Source organism: Condylura cristata, unplaced genomic scaffold (genome assembly GCF_000260355.1).
Source record: "Condylura cristata isolate star-nosed mole 26May11 unplaced genomic scaffold, ConCri1.0 scaffold00036, whole genome shotgun sequence".
Lineage (NCBI taxonomy): Eukaryota > Metazoa > Chordata > Mammalia > Eulipotyphla > Talpidae > Condylura > Condylura cristata.
Genome location: NW_004567137.1, coordinates 7436053 through 7448626, shown reverse-complemented (window position 1 = coordinate 7448626; position 12574 = coordinate 7436053). Strand labels below are relative to the sequence as shown.

At 33.4% G+C, this 12574-nt stretch overlaps 1 protein-coding gene across 1 annotated transcript in view; it reads left to right on the top strand.

The window, feature by feature from the left end:
* LOC101628420 (solute carrier organic anion transporter family member 1B3) overlaps positions 1-12574 on the top strand; it is a 38402-nt gene that overhangs the window by 18638 nt on the left and 7190 nt on the right. Inside the window, 4 exon segments of the mRNA XM_004693131.1 lie at positions 1914-2078; positions 3395-3590; positions 6756-6921; positions 9328-9512. Of these exon segments, the coding sequence (XP_004693188.1) occupies positions 1914-2078; positions 3395-3590; positions 6756-6921; positions 9328-9512 (712 nt within the window).

The window sequence follows — 12574 nt, the reverse complement described above, 5'->3', positions numbered from 1 at the left end:
TTATTAATGTATTTATATTATCAAATACTACTATTATATTTATATAAGTATTATATTTAAGTATTGTAGGTATACTACTTGATCTTAGCCAAAAAGCCAAGAAGCAATATATATTTATATTATATAAAAGACCATATATGACAAGCCCATAGTTTTTTACCATAGTGGTGAAAAACTGAAAGCCTTTCCCTTAAGATTTGGAACAAAGCAAGGATATCTACTCTCACCATTGATTTTTAATATAATTTTGGAAGTCCTAGCCAGAGCAGGACAAGGGAAATACATACAAGCAATCTAAGTAGGGAAAGAAGTAAAACTGTCACTATTCATAGATGATATGATAATATACACAGAGAATCCTAAAAGCTCCACACAATACTAATCAAAATAATCAGTTTAGTAAAGTAGCAGAATACAAAATCAATACAAAAATGTAAACAGTGTATCTGAAGAAGAAGAAATCAAGAAAATCATCCCTTCTGTAATTGAAACAAAAACAATCAAATACTTGGGAATAAGCCTAACAAAAGAGGTAAGGGACCTATCAAACAAAATTGTAAGACATGGTTAAAAGAAATGAAACACACACACACACACACACTCTTACACAGAAATGGAAAGACATCCCCTGCTTATGGATTAGAAGATTACCAAAATGGCCATCCTACCAAGGGCAATTTACAGACTCAACATGATGTTCAATATTACTCATAATCATGGAAATGCATATCAAAACCACAATGAGGTACCACTTCATGCCCGTGAGAATGGCACATATTTAAAAAACTAGCAACAACAAATATTGGCAAATATGTAGCAAAAAAATGAATTCTCCTGAAATGCACACTAGTCCAACCACTATGGAAAGCTGTGTGGGGGTTCCTCAAACTGCTAAAAGTGGAGCTTCCGTACCATCCAGCAATTCCACTACTAGGAATCTACCCAAAGAACACAGAAACATTAATTCAAAAGGTCACTTGCACCCTGTGTTTAGTGCAGCACTATTTACAATAGATAAGCTATGGGAACAACCGAAATGCTCAAAAATAGATTGAAAATTACTCCGCAATCAAAAAGATAAGCTCATGCCATTCATAGCAACAAGGATGGAGCTGAAAGGGATAGTGCTCAGTGAAATAAGCCAGAAAGAACAAGAAAAATACCAAATAGTTTCACTTATAGGAGGGATGTGAAAGATTCAAATAAGGGATCAGAGTGGGGGAGAGGTGATAAGTTATTATAATAAAGTAAATATCAAAAATCAACAGGCAAATCTAAACCAGAGACATTCTGCAGTGGACTAAGAGAGCAGCAGGATCAAAACATACAAGGGACTATAGTGCACAAGTGAATTGGTGGTAGGAATTTTATAGGGACTATAACTGAGATGAAAATGCATTCATTGTACAAAAATGAACAATGATGTAAAAAATAATATAAATTTTAAAATACATATTTATATAGGTATAATATTTATATGACTGCATATTATTAAATATCAATAAATATGAGACATTTTATGTCCTATTCCACTTTATTTCTTGAGTATCTGGAGTATTGTCTGTTACTCAGTTGAAAACCAAGTATTTGCTAAGTGAATGAATAAATGAATGCATGTGCATGGTAGATTACAAGAATAACCAAATATGAAATCAAATGAAGAAAGCAAGCTGCAAAGCAACACATATGTATAATCCCATTTTGATATAAAATGAACTAAGTAAATAAATAGTAATAGGAGTATATATGAGTATGGAAAACACTGAAGAAACATTATTAAAAACTGTTAACAAGAGAATATACACTTAACTGTATTTTATGTAATTCTAAATATTATGTAACTTAAATTTATAATATTAAGATCAACAGATATTTAAGTTGCATTATAATATTCTCTTTACTTTTGCTTGTAGGTTTGTTTCAGTCCTTGAAAAACATCATTAGCAATCCTCTTTATGTTTGTATATTGGGTGCAACTTTGCTGCACTTCAACAGCTTTATTGGTGGTCTTACTTATAACTTTAAATATTTAGAACAACAGTATGATCATACACCATCTGAAGCTAACATTCTGCTTGGTAAGAAATACTGCTTACTGATTTGCTTGATTTGCAGTCTACTATCAACTGATTGATTTCCACGTGGCATTATATTGTGAAGGTGATTTTATATTTTAGCTAATTTGATTTCCATTTATCTTTTTACAAATCTTATAAAATATGTCAAATGTGACATCATTGTTCTGCATCTGAAACTAAGATTCATGTTATTTTTAGGAGATGAGTTTCTAAGGAAAACTTGCTTGTGAATAGAACATTTAGCTATGATATCTGCCTGGTTGTATCTTATAATTCAGTGCTACTATCCTAAGACAAATCCTTTTTAATGTAATCATAATTCTGGGATTCATAGATTTTGAAATCAGGACTCAGCTTCCAAAAAAAAAAAAAAAAGAGGACATTGATATTTCCAAGTGAAAAGTAAATTTAAACACAGCATTGATGTGTTTATCATTCAAAACATAACTTGGAGAACATGTTTGCAACAAAATCTATTCCCAAGTGCATATTAAAACTTGATTAGGAAGAAAAGATTTTCTTATACCATTCTTTCTCTACCCACAGTATAAAACATTCTTAAGGGCAGTACTTTTTACTCAGTAAAATGGGTCATAAGTAAACAAGAAGGTAATAATTCTGTGTGATAGTGTTCTTCAATTTAAGGATTTAGCTGTAAAGGTCATTTGAGTCCCAATAAAAGTCTTAGCCTGGATTTTCTTATTATAAAATTAAAATAGTATAATGCAAAGCTTTCATAACTCATATAAAACAATGGAAAACTTATAAGGGAATATTTTTAATACCATATGCAGGCCTGTTTATCATCTCAGGTTATATGTGTGTTTGGATGAATAAGAAAGAAATATTAATTCAAGTAATTTTAAAGTACTGAGCAAATTTGAGTGAGTTTTTGAGGAGCAGAACTCTCCATTTTGAAGCAGTGTGTAATGTATATCAAGTAATTGATTTACAAGTGACATTACATTGTGAAGTGATGTTATTTTAAGGAGTAGATTTTAGATAATAAGATGAAAGTCTAATGCACAGGGAAATCTTTTTTTGTTGTTATTTTTTTCAGGGAAAAAATATGCACTTCAAAAACAATCTGTTCAGAGAATACAGTATTCTCAGTCACTGTCTTTTGCTCTTAGAGAACTCTCAGCATTGGCAGAATGAAATGATTTTGTCTGGTACAGTAGTCTGTACCTTCATCCTGTCCTGTAAGCCTTTTAGTTAAGAAATAATAAGATAGAATTTCACTTACGTCCCTTATGTTTTTATATAAGAACAATTCAGAATATATAATTTTAATTTTTCTCTTTTTTCATTTCTAGGAGTCATATTCTTACCATCTTTTGCAACTGGATTATTAGTGGGAGGATATATCGTTAAAAGATTCAAATTTACTTTGATTCAAGTTGCCAAATTTTCATTTTCTGTCTATGTAATCGCCTTCCTACTGGCTTCAGTCAATCTTATGCTAATTTGTGAAAGAAAATCAGTTGCTGGCCTAACCTTGACCTATGATGGGTTTGTATATATCAGCATATCATTCATTTAAACTGTATAGTTATATAAGTTGTCTATTGTAGAAGAATCTAAGGAAAACAAGGCAGATAGCCTTGTTAACTAAACTTTATTTAATTGAGAGAAATTTCAACTATAAGTTCATAAAATGTCTATTTCTTAAGATATTGAAACTCCTTTATCCTTTCCTTAGGAAGTAATAATAACAGTTATCATTTATTAGATGCTTATAATAAGTGATAGGTACTTTAATCCTTATTTTATAAAATCAAGTTTAAGGAGATATGAGGTGAAAATTCTGACTTTAATTTTTGGTTCTTAACACCAAAATTCTTAGTCTTAATTAATGCAGTCTTCATGAGAAGAATATAAATGACATTTTCTAAAACTCACTGAATAACCTTTATCTGCCATTAATTTTGATGTCCAACTATTACTCTTATTAGAAACAAATCCTTATTCCTGTCTCTAACCGCTCAATCTGGTAAGTCAAAATTCAGAGTACTAGTATGTTGAACTTTAGTGGTAAATAACTTAAGAAAGCATCAATACTTTTATACCCTCTTTCTCCTTCCACTAACAACCTGTGAAACATTCAAAGCCATACAATAATTCCAGGCTGATACTTTCCTAAATCACTAGTTACAAGGCTTCTCATTTGTTAGGGCAGGCTCCAAATCAAAAGCCAGCTTCTTGATAACTAGTAACTGTACCACCTATTCCAAGGGAAATAATTACGGTATTTTATTCACCCAGTAAAATTTTTCTGAGTGCCTCCTTAATGTAGATCATTTCTCTCAAGAAATCATAATATAATCATAACAAATAACAGAACCAATATAGTCAGTATTTATGCTTTTTTTATTTTTACATCATTCTTCATTTTGTACATTTTTCATCTTAGCTGTAATCCCCATGGATTTTCCACTACCAGTTCACCCATGTGCCATCACCATAGTCGTATGTTTTGATCCTGTTCCCCTCTGCACCCCTGTAATATGTCTGGTTATAGTTGTTCATTGTTTTTCATTTTTACTTTATTACAATGCTTTTTTTCCCCTTCCTGATCCCTTATGCTCCTACAATGAGTGAAACCATCTGGTATTTTTCTTTTTCTTTCTAGCTTATCTCACTAAGTATGATCCCTTCCAGCTCCATCCATGTTGCCACAGAAGACATGAGTTTACCCTTTTTGATTACTTAGTAATATTCCATTGTGTATATTTACACATCTTTTTAGTCCAGTGATCTATTTTTGGGCGTTTGAGTTGATTCCACATCTTCCCTATTGTACATAAAACAGCAATAAACATGGGGCTGCCCGTGTCCTTTTGAATCAATGTTTTTGTATCCTTTGGCTAAATAATTAGGATTGGATTGCTGGGTCATATGAAAGTGTCATTTTTAGCAATTTGAGAAACCTTCAAACAGTATTCATAGTGGTTGTACCTGTTCGCATTCCCACCAGCAGTGTAGGAAAGTTCCTTTTTCTCCACATCCTCGTCAACATTTGTTGTTGCTGGTTGTTTTAATGTGTCCCATTCTCACTGGTATGAGATGGTACCTCATTATGGTTTTAATTTGCATTTCCCTTATTACAAGACATATTGAACATTTTTTCATATTCCTGTAAGCCATCTGCATTTCCTCTTTGGAGTAGTGTCTTTTTTAGGATTTCCCTTTTTTTGTTGGGGTTGTTCACTATATACAAAGAGCTTATGAAACTCAGCATTTATGAAATTTTAATTGCTGAGGTAAGTTTGAATCTGAAAGCATTATAAAGAGATCCTTACATGTGGCTTGAGGGTGTCTGGATTCATATCACAGGATAAACATGTTGTAAAATTATTTTTATTGTAATAACCAAGTTGGGGTTTACCTTTTTCATTCTCATCCTCTCCTGAATGTAATGTGATATTTCCTAAAATCACAAGATATGGCTAATGACATTTTGCTTCTGTCTTCTGATACATTATTTTTATATTATATGTAATAATTATTAATAAGATAATGTTAATGTCTAATAATACTGTACATGTGAATATCTATTACTCATTTGAAGAAGACACCTTTGGGGCCTTTAGTGTTTTTTAAACGTGTCAAGAACCTATAAGGACAAAATGTTTGAGAATGATCAAATGAACGTTTTTCCAAAAAGTTTCCTAAGAATTTCATGTCATTATCAATGACTTACAAATGGAAAATTTGATTGCAGAAAAAGTAGTCACATTTCATGAAGTGGCAGAACTAATGTGAGCATAGGAGTATATATAGGTTCTGGATGGGTCATTGATCCCACACTACACTTCATAACTCCCAGTCATACATTCCCAAACAGAATTAGATATTAAATGGTTTTAAATAAAATTATTGATATTAGAATTTTTTCATTTCTGGACCTACCTTTTTCTACATGTAAATTACTTTCCCACTTAAAGCCAATTGGTTAATACTCAGTTATTATCGAGTGTTTCACTGAAAATAAAAGAATTATTTTAGAAATGTGTAAGGAGAAATTTAATTATACAAATAATTATTTTGTAATGTTAGCTATGTAAGATTGTATTCTGTAAAGATAACCACATTTTACCATAAATTATTATTAAATATGATATATCTTCATATAAAAAATATATAGAATTTTTCTTGGCCTCAACTGACTCTACTATTTTGACTTTTTTAAAGATTACAGGGATTCTACTTTGATTATGTCAGTTCTTTTCTTGTATACTTAAACTGTGTTTTCAAGTTCATTATTCAGAAATTCTTGAGACTTTATAGTGAACTCAAAACCCTAATCTAAAGCTGCTTCCTAATTGAAGAGAAGCCAAACCTCAAAAAAAAACAAAAACAAAAAATAGGAAGTTTGACATTTTTTGATGGAATCACAGAGACTTCTTATCTACGTATTCTTTGGTTTCATTTTAATAATTTACTTTGTCTCGATCATAAATTATGGCTTGGTAAGAATGAAGGGTGAAAAAGTTAATATGCACTAAATAAAAAAAATGGCTTCCTCACTTGTCACATTTTTCTAATTAAAGAATAACCCTTTCCCTTTATTACTCTTTCTCTCCTGCCCCCCCCCCTTTTCATACTTCTTCCATTCTCTCCCTCTCTCTTTCTCTCTCACTGACTCTTTTTGATATGCATATTGTCTATTTCCAGAAATGATCCAGTGGCCATTCCTAAAAATCTACCACTTTCTCATTGCAACTCAGACTGCAATTGTGATAAAAATCAATGGGAACCAGTCTGTGGGAACAATGGAATAACATACTTGTCACCTTGTCTAGCAGGATGCAAATCTTCAAGTGGCAATAAAAAGCCTGTAGTGAGTATGAGTATGACATTTTTCTTTCCTCTTAAATCAAAATTGTAAACTTGCTTTAACAGTAGCTTTTCAAATATTTCTGTAAGGTCTTCAGTTAAAAAATAGAAGCTGTCTGCAGTGACTGCAGCATGAGTTCAATCCCTGGCTAGGGGGACCAAGGAGCTGACCCACATGGTAGACCTCTCCTGACCTTCCCACTGTTCCCCTCAGCAGTGTATTTCAGTACATCTGCCTGTTCTGCTCCCCACTCTGTCTCTGGTGATTCCTCCCACCTCTCACAGATCTCTTGCCTGTACCCCAGTTCTGTATGCATAAATAAATCAATCCTTTTATAAAAAGATAAAAGAGAAAGACTGCCCATGCAAGTTATATATACCTTGACTTGATGTTATAGAAGCAAAGCCTCATACAAAACTCTGCTTGATTCACAAACAGGTTTTTCTGTTACTTGAATTTTCATTTGATATCACTCTTACTTTTTCCCTAAGAGTTTAGGAAAGCATGACCTTTTTGAAGATGCTATAAATATGAATGTATTTAGGATCTGTAGGAAACACCTGATTGACTTAAAGGCTGTGCTTTCCATTTTGTTGCAGATCCTTTGCCTTTCAGAAGACAGGGGAAGCCTTGAGAAAATCCTTGCCATTACTACCTTTCTTCCTAAAACAACAATCTATTGATATATACAAATTTTCTAATGACTTAATCTCTGGGCTCACAACACATAGGACTTCCCAAGAAATTAATAGGACTTCACGCTCACAACAGTCCCATGTTGACTTCCAATTTTGCTGTCCCAAAATTAGCACTGTTACCAGGCAAAGGGTCTAAAAATTGTTTCCTACATGACAGCATCTTCCATAGAAATAACATTTCCTTCCTCTTTTGAAACATTCATTTCCATACAAATTGAGTTCTCCTCAGTGCCATGGGTAACTTCTCATAATTGAGGTTCAGATATGAACTCTGCAATCCACTTCAAATCTACTCACAATTTCACAGTGTAAGCCAACCACTCCTGAGGCCCTTTTCTGTCACCAAAATTAACAGTATAATCAACTGTAAGCTTTGCTCTCTACCACACTCTTCTGTCTTTGGTTGTCAAATGTTTCCCATCTTTTTCTTATCCCCTGTCCTATTGTTTTATTTTGAAGAATAAAACACCTTTGAAGCTGAGCCACAGTTTTAAAGAACTTCTAGAAATATGGCCCTTGTGTGCCACAGTGTGGATTGTACTGTACAGCCCATATCTCATTTTCATAACTCTAGTGCCTTTCACTGAACTTTACCCCATATAACTCATGGTGTCACTTTACCCATCTGGCCTAGAAGAGACATGTTGGAATCCTAAGAAGAGTTCTGTCTATAGTGCAGACAGCTTCTTCATATTCAATGATTATACCATTTAGGAGGTACTGTAGAGATCTTTCACCCAATACCTACTAATAAACTGTCCCTTCTAATCATTCAAACTAATCAAACTAATGTTCTTTGTACCTAAATTTGGTTTTATTGGTCAACAGACTTTTTACATAAAGAATCACTCCATATTATTCCTAGTGAAAAAGTAAAGCTTGATAGGTAGGTAAGTTTAGATCCAAATTTTTTCACCATTCCTCCTTTAGTCATTAGTGGCTAGCACTAATATATTCCAAGTAAATTTCCCTTAAACCTTAATTTAGCCTATGCTCAGAAGAGAATTTGTTGAAGACACCTATCTGTAAAAACTGCCAAATTAAATCTAAAATCATTTGTTTCGAAAATTTCTGCTTCTATCCTGTAACACTTTGGGAATTCTCTTATTTTTACCCTCTTTCATGATGATATCAGCTCTCCAGTGGTCAGTCGTTATGACATTGTATGTGCTGGTCAAAGTCAAGCTCTAGCCCCCTGCCTGCCTCACCTCCCTTTCTCTGCCCCTTTTCCTGGTCTCCCTTCCACTGTGAATGGTAGTTGTAGTCTCAAGTTTTGTCCCACTTCACACTGCTATATTTTCTGGGTTCTCTGGGTGATCCTAGCCTAGGGACACTCTCTGTGTTTTGTGCAGTTTGTTAAATACAGTAAGTAAGTGTACCAGGTAAAGTAAAAATGAGTAGGAACGAGAGATTTAAAATATTGTATATTAACAATGTTTTTGTTAATTAGTGTTTGAGACACTAATTTCTTCCATTCTTTCCCAGTTTTTAAATTAACAGATTAATTAAATAAATGCTTATAGGAATTACATTTTCTTATCTAGAAGAAATCTAGGAAACTGTTTTACCTTTTAACTATAAAGTAGTCAACTTATTAGAATATTTTAGCTTTAATGAATAAGATTTCTTAAAATATAATGGAATATATTTAACAAACATATTCTGTCATTTTTCAAACATATTCTGTCATTTTTCAAAAACTGTTTTTTAGGAGTTTTATAACTGTAGTTGTGTGGGAGAAACTGATTTCCAGAATACAAGTAACTTGGCTCATTTGGGTATATGTCCAAGAGATGATCGGTGTATGAGGAAGTTCTATATTTATGTAGGAGTGCAAATGGTGGCAAATTTTTTCACTTCATTGGGAAGCACCCCCACTATCATGCTGGTTTTTAAGTGAGTATGACTTTTTAAGTGTTTGTATGCATATTAGACATAAATACATTTAATAATCTATAAATTTTTTGTAATATGTTCAGAACCTGAATTCATATTGGTTACATTTTAAGTTTTTTTTAAAGATTTATTTATTTATTCATACAGAACTGGGGTACAGGCCAGAGATGCGGAGGGTGAGAGGATTCACCAGGGACAGAGCGGGTAGCAGAACAGGCAGATCAACGAAGTACACTGCTGAGGGGAGCAGCAGGCAGGTCAGGAGAGGTCTCCTCTGGGGCAGGCAGGGATCGAACTCATGCAGAAGTGTCTGAAGCTTCTTAGTGCAGTGCTTTAATCCGCTGCACCACAAGGAAGGGCCACATTTTAAGTTTTAAGGGCATATTTGATTAGGATTATTGCCTACTTTTAATAATAATAATTTATCTGATTCTTTTATTACAAAAGTAAGATTCCATGTTTTCTCCTCTTACAGAGAATTTTAAGACATAGACTAAAAGATCATCTAACTGAAAGAATACCTGACTGTGGGGTGGCTGATAGGCCTAATTGGCTTATCACAGAAAATCACTTATCGATATAATTGAAAGAAAACATTTGGGAACCAGACTATATAATGTAAATTTCTTTTTATGATATGGTACAGCTTTTAATCTACCTGCAGATTGGCTTTTAACCTAGTTGCTCTTAATACCCTCATAGATAGGAGAAAAATATGTGAGCAAAATTAATTTCTTTTTATACTCATTAAATAAATATTTACACATGTTTGACATAGGACATTTTGTGATTAAAACAGATAAAGTTTCTTTTCTCATATAACTTGGAATATAAAAACTTTTGAGACAAAAACTTCGAGACAGGAAAGACTGAGATGAGAGTGACATACTTAAAAGTAGTCACATTTTCCAAATGTCATTAATCCTAATAAGGAAAAAGGATGCTATTAAAGGGGGGAAAAGGAGAACCCTAATTAGGATTGAGGTAGGGAGCTATGAGAAAGAGAACTCAGTACTTCTTTAAAAAAAAAAAAACAAACTAATATTTGGGGCCCTCCCTGATGGCGCAGCGGGTTAAAGCACAGCACTAAGTTAAGAAGCTAAAAGCCACTTCTGCATGAGTTCGATTCCCACCTGCCCCGGAGGTAACCACATGGTGTGGCAGACCTCTCCTGACCCGCCTGCTGCTCCCCTCAGCAGTGTACTTTGTAGATCTGCCTGTTCTGCTCCCCACTCTACCTCTGGTGAAGCCTCTCTCCACCCCTGGACCTCTGGCCTGTACCCCAGTTCTGTATGTACAAATAAATAAATCTTAAAAAAAAAAAACTAATATTTAATCTTATAATCTTTAATCTTAAAACTAATATTTAATATTTAAGGGCTAGAAAATAAAAGTTAGCCAAATGAAAAACTTTATAAAGAGTGGGTTTAGATTCCAATACACCAAGGAAGGAGAGACCTGGCATGTTTCAGGAAAGAAGAGAGACTGGTAGGTTGGAACATAAGTATAAGAGAAATATGATACAGATAAGATTGGAAAATTGGAAAGGAAGCAGATAATGTAAGCCTGATAAATGAAATTAGTCATTCAGTCACCAAAAACTGAAAACATATAGAGACCTGTATGTAGATCTTAAAAATATACTCCTATAAGTATGGTAAACTAGTAAATGCACTGTCAGCCAACAGCATGATGTAGAAGAGAAAGAAAATAAATGTACTGTTGTTAAAGTTAGTATAGGCCTACAAACTGAATCCATAGTTGTTTAAATTCAACTGACCCCAAATCTTGTCAAATTAATTTATACCACAGATGTAGCTCCTTCTTAATATAAAATTTTACACCAAAGAAGAAGCTTCCATATTTGCCAAATACAGATTCAATAACTTACAGGAAGTCATTTCAATATTGGTTTGCATCTCAGCGAGTCTTAAGCATCTTCATTTAAAGTCTTCCATAAAAAGAATGTGTTTTAGAGTTCACTACTCCATCATGATAGCTATAGTTTATGTTAGAAAGTAGTTTAAGATCAGCATTATCATTTTTATCAAAATCATTTATTGAGGGTCTATGGTGATGGCACAGGGTGACTTGGTGATGGGAAACCCACGGGGATTACAATTGAGATGAAAAAAAATGTACAAAGTGATGTTAAAAATAAACTATTATACAAAATTATTTATTGATCCCTCTTCAGTCTGACTTTATTGAAAGAAAATTAGTATAAATACAGAAATTAGTATAAAAATGTAAATGCATATTAATGATTTTTAACACATTGTAAAGCCATTATTAAAACTAGATTAAGGAGTTATGTCATCACTCATTCATACACAATGAATATTTTCATTATGTATATCAGTGCAGTTCTAGATGCTGAGGATAAAGCAAAAGTGATAAAGGACTTGCTTTTATTACCTTCCAGTGGGGGTGAGAGGTGGCAGAATGGAACGTTGTAGGAAAAGAAAGTATAAGTAGGTATGTATGTAAATAAAAGCAGTATTAAAGATTAGAAAGGGAAAATTTAGAGGAGAAAAAGTGGAAAAAGAGACAGGTGAGCTTTATTAGTTCAGATGTTATGTATCTGGAATTCACTTATTAAGAGAGTCCTGAATAAATATTGAGGTTATAGTCCATCTGTGAGGATGTGAGAATAGGTGAGCAATTCAGACAAGATGGCAGCAAAGGAAAAAGCTATGAGGTGGTGTTTGCTTGACATCTATAGGTGAGAACGAAGATGTAAGGAAGAGAGAAATGAGAAGTATAATGAGAGAGTCCAGAAATACATGATCCAACCTTGTAATTAAGGGTAAAGACTTTAGAGATTATTCTTATTGTACTAAGAAGCCAGCAAGAAATTTGAGTGTTGGTGTTATACAGCTGACTTACCCAAGTAGATCACTCTTGCTAACTATCACTCTTGCTAACTGTCATGTGGAGAATTAGTCACAAGCAGAATCAGGAAAAACAAAAGGCCCTACTAGTTCTTCTTGAAGAGACACTAATTGAGGATGAGGATGGTGGAGAAAGGGAAACAACTGAACACCCCCCCATCCCCACCC